Source organism: Scleropages formosus, chromosome 5 (assembly GCF_900964775.1).
Source record: "Scleropages formosus chromosome 5, fSclFor1.1, whole genome shotgun sequence".
Classification (NCBI taxonomy): Eukaryota; Metazoa; Chordata; class Actinopteri; order Osteoglossiformes; family Osteoglossidae; genus Scleropages; species Scleropages formosus.
In genome coordinates, this window is record NC_041810.1 from 21,320,881 (window position 1) to 21,340,712 (window position 19,832).

A 19,832-nucleotide genomic window follows, 5' to 3' on the forward strand; every position below is an offset into this window, starting at 1 on the left:
ACTCTACTGTACAGATCCAACCCATCAATCTGTGAAGAAGCTATTCACCTTGTAGCTTTAAAATAAGGACTTGTAAACAAATTATGATGCCTTGTCATGAATTTCATCTTCTGAATAAAATATATGCTTGATGTCACATAATTCTTTATGCTTTTATTGGTTCTAAAGATGTGATAACCAGCCCTGGTCAAAGTGAAACTCTTTTAGACACCTCTGTAACAATGAAGCTGGTCAAGAGAGCAAGGTAATCAATGCCTCAGCATAACATGAATAGTGGAATAATGTTTGATTGAATTGTACCGTATTTTTGACTGCAAAACCAAAATGATTTTTTGAAACCTCTGATCTTAACTGCCTCATTGACAAAGGGGCATGGTGGCACAGTGGGCTTGCCCAGATCTTGCTGTGTGGTGGGTCTGGGGTTCAAGTCCCGCTTGGGACTTGACACACCCCAGACACGACACCAGTCCACCACAAGGCACCCCAAGCACGACTCAAACCCCAGACCCACTAGACAGCAGGCATAGGACAAACCCACGGCATCCCCCTTCTGCTGTTTTAGACTTTCATAAAACCGATTAAAACGTATTCTGGCCCTTGAAAACCTGCAGTACCTTGTTACCTACCTTGGAGTGTGTGTTCACTTTGTTCTCCCCAGGTCAGAGACTCTCTCTCATTGTGATTGCTGTGTTATGGAGTATCATAATATTCTAAACAAGTGAATTAATGAAAATTTAAATACCAGACTGCAGTGTCTGATAAGCCAAGGCTATTGGGTAACACAAAACATTTATTTTGTTAATTTGCTTTCAACACTTCAGACTTACAAATTGACTGGAATGGACAGAGTCACCAGCACACAAGACATCCAGCTCAGGTTGATTAAAATTGCAGCAGTAAGGCCAGGGATAAAACAGCAAATGCTTCATTGATCCATGTTTTGCCTAAATGCACTTTGTAGCTGAGATCATAGCCTATGCCAACATTTCAAATGGAAGGTTATATTGCATATTACGTTTTCATGTGCTGGTGTGTCTCAGATGTGTTCTAAGGGCATATACAACAGGCAGGTTTGGGGGTGCACTTTGGGATGCAGCAAGGCTCCAGAGATGGATCTACACCTTTCCCCACCTGGGCTTCCGCGAACACCATGCTCTCTTCAAACTGTGCCTTCACCTTCTGGATCTTATGCAGCACGGCCTTGTATTCTGGGTCCTCGGACATGGCTAGGTTGTAGTTCTCCGAAGGATCAGCCTCAAGGTCAAAAAGAAGTGGTGGGTCGTGCTGCTTGAGGGATGAGGTTGAGTGACAGTCCTGATCCGGCGTGGTGTCGCTGAGGATGGAGCCTGAAATCACGTAGGTAGAAAGATCAAGGGGGGCGGACTGGCTCCAGCAACAACTCCAGAAAATGGGAGTCAGTCAGTCTGTGACACACACACACACACACACACACACACACACACACACACACACACACACACACAGGCTGAAACCGCTTGTCCCAAGTGGGGTCGCGGTGAACTGGAGCCTAGCCCAGCAACACAAGGCTGGAGGGGACACACCCAGGACGGGACGCTAGTCCATCACAAGGCACCCCAAGTGGAACTTGAACCCCAGACCCACCAGAGAGCAGGACCCGGCCAAACCCGCTGTGCTACCGCAGCCCCCTGTTCAGCCTGTGACATTGCTTACAATTCATAGCACTGCATGTATTAAACCCAGATTGTCATCTGTGAAGAAGTGAAAACCTTCTCTGCAAGTGCACAAAGTACCTACTGCCAAGATGACATGGTAATAAGAAGCACTTGTGACATCGCAGTGCCGTTTCTTTGAGATAAATCTTACCAAATGTACAGTACCAGTCTAAAGTTTTGAGTACAAGTTCTGGGAACTAGTCTAATATTTGTTTAATGAGTTTCAGCAGGAAGTCAGCTACAACAGTTGTTCTATAGCAGCTCCCACAGATGTAGGACACCTGTACGTATAAACAGTGGCAGAGTAAGCATGGTAATGGACCCTCCAATTAGATGTACCCACCACATGTGTAGTAATGAGCCTTGTACTTCCCAAGCCTGACAGCAAACAGGCCTATCTCTTCACTGGGGTCCATGGGGTAATAGAACATTGCCTTCCTCTTACTCTGGAACAAGTAAAATGACCATAAAAGGGGAAATCTTAAGTAGACAGTTCATTAAGTTCATTAACCTTAATATAAAATATTTCATCTGTTAAACAGAACAGCTATTAAAATATGCAATTCTTACAGTTGAGGAGAATTACCGGCCCATGTCTGAATAAGATATTGCTCATGTCGAATCCATCCAGGTGCACTCTGGGAAGTTTTGCCCCCGCGAGGCTGGTGATGGTTGGCAGTATGTCCAGAGTACTGGCCATCTTGTGTGTGACACCTTGAGGAAGGTACAGCTTTTCCTGTTCTCTTTTGTCTTTTATTCAACACACCATGTGAACAGCCCCTTTGCGAAGACAAAGCAAGAAAACCCCGGAAGCCGCCGGAATCCCTACCACACGTTTACCTGGCTTGATTCGTCCGGGCCAGTAGGCGATGGCGGGCACCCTCACCCCTCCCTCATAGGTGGTCCCCTTCCCGCACTTCAGAAGGCCGGCGTTGCCGCCCCGTGACATGCGCATCAGAGAAGGCCTGAAGAGGTTAGGGAGCTTATGAAGTTATTTGTTTGTGAATATAAGGACAGTACATATCCGCTTTTGTCCGATGACAGATTTTGATTGCCCAGCCAGTCAGTCATACGGTACATATACTGTCCAAACCAAACACTGTAAATCGCTTTAGACAAAACCATCAGCTAAATAGAGTAAAAGCCGCAGACAAGAAACCAAATACTGATTCTCAACATTTTTAAGAGAAACTGCATTTCACTCCTGTGAGATCAAGACTTTACACTGTAGACTAGAGCTCACACCGACACCACCAGCCAGCATTGTGCTTTTTCCAGAAGCACCTTACGAAGAGCTTCCATTTAGGATGAAACTGAAAAGTTGCAAACTGCAACTTCACCTACAAAGACATCCCAAAACGTTAAGCAGAAAAGTGGCGCGGGAGCCGACCCCCCGACGGCCAGAACGCGAGAACCGCAAAGCTCACTAGCGCCACCCACCCGTTGTCGGAGGTGAAGAACACAAAGGTGTTTTTGTGGATGCCGCCGTCCTTCAGGGCCCGAATGATGTTTCCCACCGTGCCGTCGAACTCCACGAGGGCGTCGCCAAAGGGCCCCCTGCGAGACTGGCCTGTCGCATCCTTCCCGGCGTACTGGGGGTAGTGGGTGTGCTGGAAAGACGTGGGAAAGAAATGGGCTCTGGCCTGTTTGTTTGTCCACATCGTTGTGAAATACAAGGGCAGATAAGATATTCTCGGGGTTTTAGTGAACGAAGGACATTCGGTGCTCCTTGGCACGTGATCCTAGACTTAAATAACGAGAACAGATTGCTTTTTAACGCGTTATACATGCGAGGCGTAGTAGAGGAAAAAGGGCCGGTTCCTCCCGGCACACGTCGAGATGAATTCCGCCGCAAAGTCGCCGTACGTCTTCTCCAGGTCCGGAAAGCTGACGGGCTGCCGTTCGATGGCGTCGTCGTTCATCAGCGGTACGGTCACCATCCCGGTGTCACACGTCCCAAAACACTTGATGTCGGGGGGGAAGCAGGTCAGGTTGGAGCAGGGGCCCTGCACACAGAACGCACGCGAGATCGATTCCCTCACCCCACCCGCGTCAACGTCTCGGCGCGGTTTATTTTGCGGCGCAAAGCGGGACGTCTTATCGGAGCCGGTCGCGTTAAGCGCGCTCCTCAACAGCAGAGCCCCTGTACTACCAGGTGGCCTACTGGCTGACAGACAGACACACACACACACACACACACACCTGGTCATGGGAATAAGGCACCCCAACGTAGTGGTCAAAGCCCTGCTGGATGGGCAGATACATTCTGTTTGGCCCCACCCCAAGGTGCCACTTTCCCACGATGGCTGTCGCATAGCCCAGTGGCTTCAGTACTTCTGCAATGGTCGTCTCGTTGAGAGGAAGGCCTCCTCTGGATCCCGGGTAAAAGACACCAGGATAAACCCCGGAGCGCGTCTGGTAGCGGCCCGTCAGCAGCGCCGCTCTGAATGAAACGGGAGGGGGGGGGAACGTGGGTTTGGCGCCACCCAGTGGACAGGAATATATTACACACTCGAAAAGCGATGCCGCGCCTGCCGTTTGCATCTGCTTTACGTAACGGCGCAAACAAACGTACGGTTCAAATTTAGGCCTGTTCGCGAATAATGCGTTAATAAAAGGTTTAAAGAACAGCAGCACCTGGACGGGCTGCACACTGGACTGCTGCTGTAGAAGTCTGTGAAGCGCAGTCCGCCGTTCGCCAGCCGCTCGAGGGCGGGGGTCTCCGACGTCACCGGGTGTCCGTAGGATTGCAGGTCTCCGAAGCCTAAGTCGTCCGCGAGCAGGATCACGAAACTGGGCGGCGTCAGAGCCGATCCCAGCTTACACATTGCATTCAACAGAAGTAACGAGAGCACGGAAAAGGACATTATTTCCGTTACTGCTCATTCCGAACGAAAACAGCGCCCATTTATTTGTTAATGTAAAATCTTAAAGTGCAGATTTATGAATTTTCTTGAGCGCCACGAAATTAGGAACCGAAACACGTGGTACTCGCTGCAAACTGTGTCCAAACCGCCTCCCAGCACGACAGCTGCTGTGCGGTGTCCTCATATGGCAGTACACGTGTAATTCCAGACCGCGCCACTGCGTGTCGCTGTTTTTAAGTCACATGACACGAGTGTGGAAGCGCATTGCACGACGGGAAACACAGTACACCTTACGTTTACTCTTTTCGTTCTTATTCTTTCGTGTTCATAGGACCGTAAAACTGTACTGGAAAGGACTGTGTGATGTCCTCTTGTAATTCATTGTGTGCTAAGTTGGTTCTCCAGTGCTGTTTCCATCATGAACAAGATTACATGTAGACTAGTGTCAGCGACTCTCTGTAATCTTACTGTTATCTCCAGTATAACAAGTGATTTGTATTAAATCATCATTACTAGAAATGTACTGTTGGAGATTCTGTTCAGTGTGCTCTCATGTTGGTGAAGTATCGATCACATGACCTTTGTACGTGATGTGTTCTGATGAAGCACGTATGTAAATAAATGTTCTTCTCTTCCGGTTTAAGAAAACCGATGGTGTGAGCGTGTACTTTGTTACCTCCGTTAAGTATAATCTATTTACCACTTCTCTAACGCAGAGATGGCTGCACCAACAGGTTATGGGCCCAGGAGAGAAGTAGGTAATAGACTGAGTAGACTGTGTTTCGACGGAGATGAAAAGAATTACGAACTTTGGGAGACAAAGTTTTTGGGGCACCTGCGTTTGCTGGGACTGAAAGAGACCATATTGAAAGTCCCCACACCGAGCGATAGAGAAAGCGCGGACGAAGATGAGATTGACGACACTGATAAAAATGAAGAAGTCTATGCGGAATTGATTCAGTTTTTGGATGATAAAAGTCTTTCCCTTGTAATGAGAGAAGCCACTGATGACGGAAGAAAGCCTTTAAGGCGCTGCAAATACTGAGGGGCTACTATGCAGGAAAAGGGAAGCCGCGAATTATTAACCTGTACACAGAATTAACATCCCTTCAGAAAACTGCAAAGGAAAGTATTACGGATTACATTATTCGGGCAGAAACGGCCATTACAGCTCTGAGGAATGCTGAGGAGACGCTCAGTGACGGACTGTTGAGTGCAATGATTCTTAAAGGTTTCCCAGAATCGTTTAAACCATTCGCAGTTCATGTAACAGACTGATGAAACTATGACTTTTGCAGAATTTAAGACAAAACTCAGAAGTTTTGAAAACACTGAAAAGTATGCTAGGTCAAATGACGACAACATTATGAAAGCGAGTGGTGCAGCTTCTGAGAGAAGAGGAGGGAGAGAGAGAAACACAGACCCTGATAATATTACATGTTATAGTTGCGGTCAAAAAGGACATAAAGCCCGGAGATGTCCAAATGAACGTCGTAAAAGTCAAACACGGTGGTGTAGCTATTGCAAAAGCTCAACACACAAAGACGCATCTTGCAGACGCAAAAGAAGAGACTATAAGGAAACTTTTTCTCCGACAGCAAATATCACATCAGTTCGTGTCTTGATGCAAATGGCAGCACAGTATGACCTTGTTCTACATCAGATGGATGTGAAGACGGCTTACTTACATGCTCCAATTGATTGTGAGATCTATGTGGAACAGCCAGAAGGTTTTGAGGTAAAATCGGATACTGGTGAAAAACTTGTCTGTAAACTGAACAAGTCATTGCATGGTCTGAAACAGTCAGGTAGAAACTGGAATAAGGTACTGCATGATTACCTGAGTGAAAATGACTTTATGCAAAATCCTGCAGACTCTTGTGTCTACAGCAGACAAACTGAAAAAGAGAGAGTGATGCTAATAATCTGGGTTGATGATCTGATTATTGCTTCTAGTACCAACGAGTTACTAAATGATGTGAAAAGGATGCTGACAGCTAAATTCAAGATGAAAGACCTTGGTAAATTGAAACATTTCCTAGGCATTGATTTTGAGCAAATGGATGGAGTTGTGAAAATGAATCAAAAAGGGTACATCTTAAAAATACTGGAAAGGTTCAACATGTCGAATTGTTAGTCCAGGTCGACCCCATGTGAACAAAAGCTAGAGTATAACGGTGATGGAAACTCTGTAAATCACACAAAGTATCGTGAAGCAGTAGGTAGTTTGATTTATCTAATGACATGTACTAGACCAGATCTTAGTTGGGCTGTGAGTAAATTGTCTCAATCTATGTCAAAACCAAATGAGCAACACTGGTGTACAGTGAAGCATGTGATGAGGTATCTGAAAGGTACAGTAAACCAAGAACTGATGTACAAGAAGAGTAACGAGAAGCTGAAACTTACAGCATACAGCGATGCTGACTGGGCGTCAGATCCAAATGACAGACGAAGTATGACTGGATACTGTTTTAGTCTAACCAAAAATGGTCCCCTCATTTCCTGGAAGTCAAAGAAGCAGCCTACAGTTGCTTTGTCAACATGCGAAGCGGAATATATGGCACTGGCTGCGACCACACAAGAAAGTCTGTACCTTGTACAATTGATAAATGGACTGGAAAATGGATGTCAGTATGCACCGGTAAAAATCCTTGAGGATAACCAAGGTACAATTGCTCTTTCCAAAAACCCTGTTTGTCGACAAAGATGTAAACACGTTGACGTTAGGTACCACTTTATTCGATCAGCAATTAGTGATGGTAAAATAACAATTGAGTACTGTCCAACAACAGAAATGGTTGCTGATGTGATGACTAAACCAATGACGAAGTATAAGAAAGAAAAGTTTGAAAGCTTTATGTTTGGGGCATGAATGTTGCTGATACAGGGATGTAACTGTGTGTTGTATTGTAAATGGGCCTGTAGAGAATGAGAGCAAGTGGGGGTGTTGGAGATTCTGTTCAGTGTGCTCTCATGTCGGTGAAGTATCGATCACATGACCTTTGTACGTGATGTGTTCTGATGAAGCACGTATGTAAATAAATGTTCTTCTCTTCCGGTTTAAGAAAACCGATGGTGTGAGCGTGTACTTTGTTACCTCCGTTAAGTATAATCTATTTACCACTTCTCTAACGCAGAGATGGCTGCACCAACATGTACTTTGCTTTACGCTGAGCAGTACACTGAATGGTACAGATGCTCTTCTCGTGACACATTAAATGCATGCAAGCAAGAGCTTTTTTGCTTCATCTCCAGCTACGGCTGTGCAGACCAAGAGCAGCGTCTAGCAATTGCACGAGGCTCCACGGTACGACTTTCATCCGAGACTATTTTTCTTAGTTTTGGTGACACCAAGCGGACGTATCGGGTACTGCAGCTCACTTTCAACAGCAGTTCATGGGTCCGTTTCCTGATACCGTTATAATGGCTTTACTGTGATAAGTAACTGACTTTCTGTTGAACTCCCACACTGATATGTCGCAATGCATTTGTGATGTTGCATCTACAAACATTTACAAGCACTTAATTTATAAGGCAATAACAAACTAATGTATTTCTAATGAGGGGGCATGGTGGTGTGGCGAGTTTGGCCGGGTCCTGCTTTCCGGCAGGTCTGGGGTTCGAGTCCTGCGTGGGGTGCCTTACGGTGGACTGGCATCCCATTCTAGGTGTGTCCCCTCCAGCCTTGCACCCTGCGTTGCCGGGTTAGGCTCCAACTTGCCGCGACCCTGTTCGGGACAAACAGTTTCAGACTGTGTGTGTATTTGTGATGGGTCAATGACGCATTTGATATCGTGTTAATATATTGATTTATTGGACATATTGCTTATATTTTACTCTCGTAGTTAATAGCTAAATAAATAAATTAAATAAAATAGTACATCTCACCATAAGAAACTGGCACTTTGTCCAGATGTCTGCACAAACAAAACATACTGCAGTCCTTTTCATCTTGGCAATATTCTTTGAATTTATCCCAAAAGTGATATGTTTCTAATAAACATTAAAGTTACCTGAGATGCAAGGAGATTAGATTAGAACTAAATGACACAGGTGCAAGTATAAGAATTATTGGAGTCGATAAAGGACTATTTCTGCTGAAAAAGTCTAAATGTATAAAGGTATTTAAAATGTGATTTTTTTTCTGAAAGGGGATTCCAAATAGATATTACAGGAATGCATTGAGTAGATCAGAAAAAAGAGAAGAAAGATTCAGCCATAATATCTGTTGGCTGTTTTCCATCTTGAACTGATGGAATTGCTGTAAGAACCAGAATGGATTGCTTTTTGATTTGTTTGACCTTGGTTATTCCTTTAGCGAGAAAGCACTTCTTTTTCCCTGGAAGATGTGTGTTTACCTATGTTGGTTTTGCTGTGGGGGTGGCTCATATTTGATTTATTCCTCATTTTTTTTGAAGCTCTCTGTATCAGCGAGTAATTGAGCGAGTGTTCAGTGCAGTACAGTTTTCTTTTCAAAGGCCATTGTCAGAACATTGAACGTGGCTTGCTTGTGACCAGAAAAATTCAAATTTTTCCCCAGGAGAGCTCCTAGCACATAGTTGCTGTGAAAATACCGAAGGTCACACTCAAACTATTAGCCCTTGTCGTACACGAGTACAACTTCAATTCACCTTCTTGCTTTTATTTCTCTCTCCCATGTGTCCCTCAGTACAGGCAGGTGCTGGAGTGAGTAACCAAAGGGCCTAGTTGGGGTGGGTATTGCTGTGAAACATGGTACAGGGGTCATCACTGAGAAGTGTTGGTGCGTTTGTCTTGTAAAAAATATTATATGGACATAGCAGTTTATTTTTAATTTGGATATTAAAAATCAGTTTTCTTGTTTGGAAAGAATCCCGGTTTAATAGTCATGTCTCATAGAAGGGGAAAATAACACACTTGATTTGGTACTCAATTTGAATTTGTTTCGTAGTACTGCATTTCGCATTTAAAGGAAAAAACTAGTAAGGGCAAAGTTACAAAACCGTTGTTTTGCACTCACCCTGCATTATGCATTTTTTGGCAGCTGCTGAAATAATTTTCATAAATTTGTGCATAAAGTACCATTCATTTAAATTTGGAAAAATGTGATTCACCGTGTTTTTCGAACGTTCTCAAGTTTCACTTGGTCATACAAACCAAGACAAACCTAAATGTTTAGCGCTGCTCATTTTAACACATCCTAACATGTCACTTCTCTCAGTTTAAGTACCTCATATTCCTCATATGTGTGTCGTTTTTCAGGCTTTCCACTGTAAGGCAATCCTTTGTGTCTTTTGATTGATTGCTACCTGGGTCTTGTGGCCTTTCCACCCGTTTCTTTCCTGACACCATATGCCAGGAATCTCTACAAACCCTAAAGACTGATATATTGTGCTGCTGAATGTTTCACTAATCAAATGCATAAAATAAGGACAGGAGAAGTTGCGTATGTAGGGGAAGCTTACATGTGGCGATGTGGATATGGGAAAACTACGTCAAAGGTGCTTCTGATATAGCTCCGTGTTTTTTTGGCAAGCCATTTATCGTAACTGCTGGGAAGTGCCTCAGAAATTAAATTTCGGGGTCCAAAATTCACTTCCTCGGAAAGCGGACTCTCGTAACGTAGGCTGAGCTACACAGCCACTGTTTTACTGCCCCGCTCTAATGAACTTCCCACTACCGTACTTAAAGCTACTGTATTGCTGTATAATAAAAACCTGTGTTTGGCATGTTTTGACCACGCACGTGGAAGCTCTCAAGAAAGTATGCATGCAACGAGCAGTTTCAGGGCCCCCCTGAGCATGGCTGGATGGGGGTGTAAAACTCCACAGAGCCGCTGCGTTACCCTGCCGCCAGGGACCACTGCCCCGCTGATAGATGGCTTTAATTTCCCTTTGCTTTCGCAGGCCTCTGCAGGCCTGCCCTACATTCCAGTCGCTCCCTGCTGTCTGCGCGTGAGAGCGATGTTTAAAACCACCTCAGAGGAAAAAATACCCTGCCAAAATCTCTCGTTCTCTCATATGTCACATGGAGCTAAACAAAGCACGTTCGGCGATCGGATCCGTTCGATGCTCAGATCCATGCCTAACGGAGGAGAACGCAAACAATGCCCTGCAATGAAATCGCTTTTTTCCCTGTCGTACATTTTGCAGCACCCAACAAAGGATGACCATACATTTGATGAATGGCTGTATTGACGAACAGTTGGAAGCTAACCAGTCGCTCTCATCTGCTGTAAGAAAACAAACTGTAATTCATAGTCCCTCCTATCATATCATCAGTGTGTGTTTAGAAGAAATCTAAGCACCTGCTTGGTTACCTTAGAGCAGAAGTTGCAATATTGGAAGGTCTTATTTAAAATATTTCTCTACTCAGGTTCTGACTGGGATAATACACCATATAGGACCAGGCTACTGCAGCTGCATTTGTGCACAGAAACGGAATTCCACCAGCCTCCCGTGACACGTACGGCTTAGATTATGTCAAACCAAGTGCCAGGCGACTGCTTTGTCTCGTTGTCGCTTTGGCCAAAAAACCCATGAGCTGGGGAGAAGTGAGATGTGTCAAGATGTTACGTCCTCCGTGCCTCCCCCACACTTTTCGGTGAGCCACTTCAGTCATGTGGGGTTGGCCACCTCCCCGCCACTTCTGTGCCTTTTGCACTTCTTCTGACAAGGCGCAGTTGAATAATTTAGTGAGGTCTGAAGAAACCAGCAGTGGCAAACAAGCTCCCCTACACTCTCCTGAAATTGTGGGCCCCCAGGAGAGTTATTTACTCACACGGTCCACGGGCTGTTACGTCTCGGTCGCTTCCTTCTACCCTCTGGGCTTCGCACCTTGAGCCCGCTAGGTGGGTGGCCGTCCGTGAAATTGCAACAAGTTTGGGAGCAGAAGTAGAATCTTCATTCTTCTAGTAAATCTGAAGAATTTACTCCTGGACTCTATGAATCCAGAATCTGATATGAAATATGTTTTATATTTGCCTCAAGGTAGATATGGCTTTTCGTATTACTAGTATGCAAAGCATTCTGCCTTCTCAGTGAATTTAATGTATTTCTCTGTGGTAAAGTGTACCTTGTGCCAATACTCCTACAGCCAAAGGTTGTGTCCTACATACAAATCTGATTAATTTGCAGCCCCAGATACAATGGAGTATGATAAACATAACTAATTGAATGGGGTTTAGGGATTCGGTTTGTCCGAAGCCCCTCATCCCAAGCGAGGTCGCGATGAACTGGGGCCTAGCCGGGCAGCGTGCGGTGCGGGGCTGCGGGGGGGAAGACACACCCTGGGTGGGATGCCGGTCCGTCACAGGGCACCCCAAGCAGGACTCGAGCCCCAGACCCACCAGACAGCAGGAGTGGCCAAGCCCACTGTGCCACTGCGCTACCGCCCCCCTCCATTCGGTTTGATTATACATAATTATAGAGGCACTGGGGGGTGCGGTGGCGCAGTGGGTCGGACCACAGTCCTGCTCTCCGGTGGGTCTGGGGTTCGAGTCCCACTTGGGGTGCCTTGCGACGGACTGGCGTCCCGTCCTGGGTGTGTCCCCTCCCCCTCCGGCCTTACGCCCTGTGTTGCCGGGTAGGCTCCGGTTCCCCGCGACCCCGTCTGGGACGAGCGGTTCTGAAAATGTGTGTGTGTGTATACAGGCACTGCGTAAAACTTGCTTACATTTACATTCATTCATTTAGCTGACGCTTTTCTCCCAGTCGACTTACAATGTTAAGGTACTTACAGCTATTTACCCTTTTCTACAACCGCTCGTCCGCACAATGGAAAATGTCGAAAGTCCCAGTGACTGGAGTCAGGAGACGAAGGCACAAGCCTCCAGTTGTTTGAAGATCTACGAAAAGTGTGGGTAGAAGGGCACGGCATCACTCAGTTTTTACTCGTCTCACATTTCGATTCTAGCTCTTTCAAAGCCCTGGTTTACTGCACCATTAAGGTAGAAGTATCTTGCCATTTGAATGTATGTGTATGGCAGACAGTTAATGGGTGAGACTGAAAGATTGCTTGGATCTCTCTAGATCTGGATTGTGAAATTCACAAGGGTCAACATCCATTACTGTGCACCAAGAAAATCAGTGGTTCTCTCCCACTGATCTGTGCTCAGCTTTCAGATGTTTAGCAGTGAGCTGAGCATCATCCGTCTAACACCCCCTGCTCTTTGGTATTTAAATAACACGATCTAGCAGGGACGGCATACGTTCCAAGAGGTTTTTCCAGTTGCCATGTTGAGCAGCTGGCAGAAGTAAGCTCCTGTGGAGGCATCAGAGCAGCTTGACAGCTCTGACCTCCTTCTTTCCTCTCAGATGAAATAACCGTCAGTTGCATGATAAAGCCACGCTGCTCAATGGCAGAAAATGAACTCCTTGTTGAGCAGATAACGTGGTCTGAGGATCGTTTTGGGTCACTAAGGATTTTTACTGCACAGAATGACACATTTTGTGTCAGCAACTCAAATGAGGACTGGTGACCTGTCTAGGTGTCTGAGAGGCAAACATTAACCTTGGGTGGATGGAGAATAGGGGAAGGAAAAAAAAAAAACTCTGCATAACAGGGCAAATTGGCGTCACAATACATTTAGGACTGTTAAGCGAGTGAAATCTGCTTGATGTGTCTTAAAACATCTTCATCTGGAAGATGTATATATAAATACCGAGTTAATTTAGACCATTTTAAAGAGCTGTTGGGGTATCTCAAATCAGGCCCAAATTCCTCCATCCTCCTAGAGGTTTTGTAGGCTCATTAAGAGTCCGGTTACAGGGCTTTGCAGATTGACTGGCTGGGGCCCGAGGGGCACAAGGCACTAGTCTCCTGCAGAAGCCCAGAAATGCTGCCTCAAGCCAGGCGCTCCCAGCTTGCTGGCAATTAATGGGAGAGTCCAAATGTCTGGTGAGCATTCAGTCCTAATTGGCTGCCAAGGCTCAGTTCTCCGAGTTCGCTCTTTAAGTGTCCCCTCTAAATTCTGCCGTCGGCTCCAGCGGAATGCGAATCACCTCTCGCCGCCTTTTATTCCATTAGACATGCAGGGCCATTTTCATCTTTTATTGCTCTTCTGATTTTTAGGAACACGGGACATGCTAAGTGCTGACTCGGACATTTCGGCTGTCTCGCACAGTCATGGCGGTGACTGTAAGTTGTTCCTGTGTTCCTTACTGCCGTGAATTGTGCAGCAAAATTTACCATGTGATGTCTGCAGCATGGCTTTGGAAATTTAGTTTTTTTTTTTTTTTTTTTTCCCTCCCTGGGTATTTGAAAATATGGGCTCCAGGGATGTGCCTTTATGCCCAAAATTATATTTTGAAGATTTGCAATCTTGTGCAGTCTTCAGGACCAAACCACTGTTGTGATTCAGCCTTTCAAGGGCATGTCTGAGAAACCTCCATTGAGAAGATGGAATTTTGATGTGCAGGATGGGAGGAGATCTATTCACAGAGCCAGACACGCTTCATCTCCAGGCTACGATATCAGCGTCACACCTTTTCCGACGTATTAATTCAAAGCATGATTTATCCGAATATGAAAGGAGACAAACTATTTATTGCCTGACTTCAGCTGTGGATTACTTTTGTTATCTCCCTTTGTTTTTTATCAATACCACTTTTGGGGAAAAAAGTGCAATGGGGACTCTATGAGACTTTGAGTCAGTTAGACCAGCTGCCCTGGAGTCACTACTGGTTGTGAGTCATGGTCCTTTCTTTCAAGCCTCTCCTAAAACGATAACATAAAAGGGCTTTTTGGGCTGTAAGAAGGACTAAGTTTTGCTTTTGATTCATTCCAGAACCCGAGGCCAGTTTGTGAACCCTGTAACATGTTTCAGTGTCAGAGACCAGTATGTGGTCCAGCAGAAAAGAGGGTGTGTCTGTATTGAGAACCCTACTGGTGTTCTTGTTCCACTGAGATAGGGTGGCTGCTCTTGACCAATAACACTAGAAGAATCTGAACAACACTTTTGAGCACCGTTACAGTAACCTTCTGAGGATGTCGTCTCCTTTGGACTGGGACCGAAGGCATCGTGTGATTCAGATTTAAAGTGTTCTGTGCAGGCTGTATTTCATTCCATGTTTGCCTTTCTACATGTGACTCTCACTTTAGTCATGGCACTGCTAATCGATCAAACCCCTTTTTGGATTACCGGTGTCTTGGAATCAATATCGTGATGGCAAAGCTGCTCCCAAAGTGCAACGCTATATATTACCAGTAGGGGGCAGTATTGTTCAAATCAAAGTTCTTGCACTCGGAGGAAACTTAAGTATTCAATGTATAATGGATTTAAGACACTGTAGTCTTCACAATCTGCTTCTCCCTGATATGATTAGAATGTGTTTGAGATTATTTAGCATTCTGCAATGCCAGAACATTTTTCCCTGAAATCTGAATACCCACAACCATACATTTAGAATATAAATCAATGTATGGATCGTGTTTGTCACAGGAATGATTGAAATATATTACCATGGACAATAGTTCCAGATATAGTGTGTGGAGATTAAATATTTATGAAGAAAAGGACATACTTTTATATATGGAAGAATATACTGAAAATATTCAGAAATTATTTTGGTACGTTTTCTTCTGCTATGGACAGATAGTATCGTTGCTCTGTTGTCCTTTTTTTTTTGAAATGCTGAAATGGGCTGCAGTAGTCTGTGTTCACAAACTGGTCATAATGCTTGTATTGTTCAGCAATTATTATAATGTAACAGTGAGAGACAATTACTGAATGCTTCTTTCATAAGGATCTTATGAAGAGTACACCCGGTCAAAGTGTTGGATTGCAAGTGGTTGGACGGCAGTTCTTTTTCGAGACAGAAATATTAAAAACTATGAGTGCAGGCTATTCTAACTCTACAAAGTGAATTACATGAAAAGCTCCATATTTAATTCAAAGGCTAGTCGATAATGTAATGCTGTGCTGCCAAATTTGGGGCTCCCCCGCCCCCACCTTCTCGTCTCCCTCCTGAACAGCGCCGCGGCAGATGGCTCCTGCCCCTTAGCAGAATCCCTTCAGAGCTAAGGAAGTTTGAGACAGAGACCGATTGAGTGCCGCCGAGTTCTCTGCTGAGAGCCTCCTGCTGGTCCAGGGATTACACACTCCAGAATGGAGCTTTGGAGTTCCAAGGACTGTTGTCTTGGACAGCAGAGCAACTGGAGGCCTGGCCCAAGCACAGTCTCCAAACCTTAACGGAACTGTTTCCTTTGCAGTCCTTCAACGCCACTCGGACGTTGCGGTGGTTCATGTCTATACTGCAATACATAAAGTGTCACTGATGGCAGCATCAGAAGGTTAAGTGTAGATTTAGGAAATTAAAATCTCAGTACTTTCATATGGGGGGTGTGGTGGCGCAGCAGGTTTGGCCAGGTCCTGCTCTCTGGTGGGTCTGGGGTTTGAGTCCCGCTTCGGGTGCCTTGCTGATGGACTGGCATCCCGTCCTGGGTGTGTCCCCTTCCACCCTGCGTTGCTGGGTTAGGCTTCGGTTTGCTGTGACCCTGCTCAGGACCAGTGGTTTCAGCCAGTGTGTGTACTTTCATACAAGGGTTTGGAGAAATACATCTGCCAAAAGCATAAATGAAAATGATCAAAGACATTTGAGAGGAGTACAGTGGAAGAGCAGGTTGCACTGGTGCCTCAGAGCTCCTGGGCTGTGGGTTCAAATCTGGTTCATACTGTAGATTTTGAATATTCTTTCGATGCACTCTGATTTCTTCCTACAGTTCAGGGATGTGTTCTGGTGAATCAGGGAATCTAAATGCCCCTCACTTTGTGTGTGTGCGAGATTGTCCTGTGATGAAATGCCTTCCTGTCCAGGGTGTACCCCCACTTGCCTAGAAGCCAGTGCTTCCGTAGAGGCTCCAGCCACCACAACCCTCAATTGAACAAATGATATCTGAAGATAAATGAATGATTGTCATTCATGTAGAGTTCACTTAGCCATTATCATTTTATAGGAACCCCATTCAGATTAAATTTTGATCATTCTTCAAGTATGTAATAAATGTGTTCTTTCTGATTTGCTCCGCATCTGCATAAGGACACTGCAAGACATGTCTCATCCTAATGGGGTTGGTTGCAGAACTTCGTTGGCATTTTTTGGGTGCCATTTTTAGCTCTCAAATAGTAGCCTGAAGCATCTACCATTAGCAGTAAATTTTACTTGCGCTCAGGAGCGTGTCCTTTAGTTGTGACCAAAGACACCTTGACAAACAGGCTCAGTCCAGGGCTCGTGCAAGCAGCTGGATTTGGAATGCCAGGCACTCCTTCAGAACCAACAAAGGTATGTAAACATCACGATGGAAAGGTCAGCAAGGAGCTCCTTAATTATCAGTCCTCTCCTTTAAATGCCAGAGAAAAGTCCCACGTAAGGGTGGTGTCCTAGCTTTCAGCCAAAAACACGCTCCTAAAATAAATGAGAAGAGTCACTTATTTAAAGAACTGCTTGCGTCTCCCTCAAACAACCGGAACGTTAAGCAGATTGTTTGGGCCGATCATCAAGGCTGAACCCCCACCTTACAGACAGCCTCCAATTTGGTACTCTATCGGGCTTAAGTAGCGACAGTAGCTTCTCAAAATGGATGGACAGCCTTTCATCTGAGCTCAAGGTCTCCTTCTCTGCTTTCCTCAGGTATATTTAATGAGTGCGCAGATGGCACAGGCTGTGAAGAATGAAGGAGGAGTTAACCAGGGAATCAATCAATCAATCAATCAATCAATCAAATTTACATTTGATGGAGTTGCAGCTTGGGTTGGTGCCAGAAGTTCTCCTTGGGCTAAATGAGCTTGTTCTTCACAAGATGGAGCCTCCTCGTTAGCCTGGCCATGCCGGTCTACGCTGGGAGCTGGTTTGCTTTGTCATCTTTGCAAGTAATAGATGCCGCTAAGTAAGTAAGGAGCTCCTCTGATACTGTCTTTATAACTCCTGTTCGCTCAATCGGCAAGTTTAGTCCCAAGGAGACAGATGTACTCTTTTTGTGGATGTATTAGCACAAGCAGACATTTTTGTGTTTTTTTTTTTTTTTTTTTTGCCTTTAAAAAAGAGATTCTCATATCTTTTGAATCCAAAAAGCACGTCTCCTGTGTATTTGGTTGTTTTCTGCAGTCTTCCTTTTAGCGTGAGCGCTGGAATCTGAGCTCGCTGCTCTAAAACACATAAGGAACGTTATTTATTATGCTACCTTCCGTCAATCAGCCAGTTTTGAACAAGTCTTAAAGATCTTGAAATGTGACTGCTCCTCTATATTTGTACAGTGTAATAATCTTTGCAAACACATTCTTTACATTTGGTCTGCACAGGTACAGTACTTTTCGGCAAAAAAACTGAGAGGGAATGAACAACCGTTAATTACGGCCTTCTACGAACTGGATTTTGGGCCTCTAGATTTGCAGGGTCTCTTACGCTGAGTCAGAGCGTGTCAGTTCATTAGCTGCCGAATCAAGGGATTAAGGGTGGCAGCCAAGTGAAAAGCTGCTCGCTCCCTCATCCGGGTCGGAATTCGTATCCGTGTCGAGGGCCGTCGGCCCACAATGCACTCAAACGCCCGCTTTCGCCACACCCTCGTATCCATCACGACATTATTCTGAGCCCTGAGAATGGAAGTTTGGCTGAAGGCGTTAAGGAAGGTACAAATTATACTGTCATAAAAATGATGGATGAGACTTGTAACGATGTCCTCCTGCATACTTTAATGGAGCCGTCTATTAATGTTTGGTGTCTGTTCCTTATAAATAAGGATTGTTTGTGGTGGAAGAGGGGGGTGCGGTAGCGCAGTGGGTTTGACCGGGTCCTGCTCTCCAGTGGGTCTGGGGTTAAAGTCCTGCTTGGGGTGCCTTGCGATGGACTGGCGTCCCATCCTGGGTGTGTCCCCTCCAGCCTTCTGCCCTGAGTTGCCAGGTTAGGCTCCGGCTCCCCGCGACCCCGTATGGGACAAGCAGTTTAGAGTGTGTGTGTGTGTGTGTGTGTGTGTGTGTGTGTGTGTGTGTGTGTCCGTCCAATTACCCTGTGGGGGACTGGTGTCCTGTGCTTCTGGGGTAGGTTCCAGTCCACTGTGACCCTGTCTCAGGCAAGCGGTTGATAATAGCCGGTAACATCTGGCTGTGCAATTTCACTGGAACGTCTGCAGCTGGACTCTTGGTGGGACTTGAACTGTCACGAACAACTAAATGTTGTGCCACGAATGCGGGATGAAGTTGAGCTCCTGTGACCAAATCCCTCTGTTGGACTAAGTATTATCAGAGTTTTGATTCTGCTGGCAACGAAACTGTCTTCTGTTCGGAGCTGTGTCAGTGGGGATGATGATGATGATGATGATGATGTTGCTTTACTGTCAGACTTTCACGCTCAGAAACATCCAAGCACCCGAAGCCACCAGCAGCGACTGGGGAATAATACATACCACTTACTGACAAGAGCAAAACACATGTCTGATCTTGCTGCAAAGCAAGTGCTTCTTTGGAGGGTTTTTTGTTTAAAATGAGTCTTCCCCCCTATAACAGATAATATCCTCATTCACTGATCTGATAAGATGCTGTTTCTTCCACCCCCCCCAAAGCAACCTGCATGAAAAAAAACTACCTGCAATTTGTCCCTTTATCATCAACAACATCACAAGGGCTGCTCTGGGAATAAAGTTGTGAGCAGTGGTTTAAAGCCACTTTGGAAGCGGCGTAGGCAGACCTGGGGGGTTGGGGGTGTGGAACTCGGCAGCCTGCGACATACAACTACAAATAATGACTTGGGCATGGCATCACACTTTGGTCACCTCAGGGATGGCACTGTAGCTATGTGGTAAAAGCAGAACATGTACCATGTTTGACAGCAGTACCCACCCCAACTAGGCCCTTTGGTTTACCCAACTGTTGCACCTCGGGGGTCACTAGGGTTTGTGGTTTTCCAGACTGCCAACAGTTAGCTTCTTCTCCGCCAGGAGTGGCTCTCCTTGATGAGGGCTGTACCAAAAAGGGTCTGACGTCACGATCGCCAAGCATCCTCGCTGCACCTTAGAGGGACTGACAGTGGCTTGAGTCCGCGACTGAGGTGGGCTGTTGTAGCACCAGGTAAATCCCCGTTTCCAAGGCTCTTGGGTCACCCAGGAATAATTAAAAGGGTCCAGTAATTTTCGTCCACTGGCCAAGAATTAATGCGCACATCGGTCTTGTTCAAGGAAGATCAATACTCCTTATATCTCAGTTGCACAGACAATTACTGTATGTAGTATTTATAGTACAGAGGAAGTGTTGTCCTTGCTATCATCCCGGTAGCACAAGTCTCAATTTGTTGCAAAGGCC

The 19,832-nt window shown here is 45.5% G+C and overlaps 1 protein-coding gene across 2 annotated transcripts; it reads right to left on the reverse strand.

Moving 5' to 3' along the window:
• Positions 1 to 770: 770 nt before the first annotated feature.
• LOC108921130 (arylsulfatase A-like) lies at positions 771 to 4,752 on the reverse strand. 2 transcript variants are annotated; one of them, XM_018730442.2, is made up of 8 exons: positions 4,332 to 4,752; positions 3,897 to 4,137; positions 3,482 to 3,658; positions 3,135 to 3,304; positions 2,535 to 2,659; positions 2,281 to 2,408; positions 2,038 to 2,140; positions 771 to 1,346 (listed from the first exon to the last, which is right to left on the reverse strand). In XM_018730442.2, exons 1-8 carry the CDS (start codon positions 4,559 to 4,561, stop codon positions 1,048 to 1,050), a joined length of 1,473 nt encoding a protein of 490 aa, XP_018585958.2. In that variant the 5' UTR covers positions 4,562 to 4,752; the 3' UTR covers positions 771 to 1,047. The 2 variants fall into 2 exon arrangements, with proteins under 2 accessions (XP_018585958.2, XP_018585957.2); XM_018730441.2 differs by having other exon boundaries at positions 3,482 to 3,700.
• Positions 4,753 to 19,832: the final 15,080 nt, after the last annotated feature.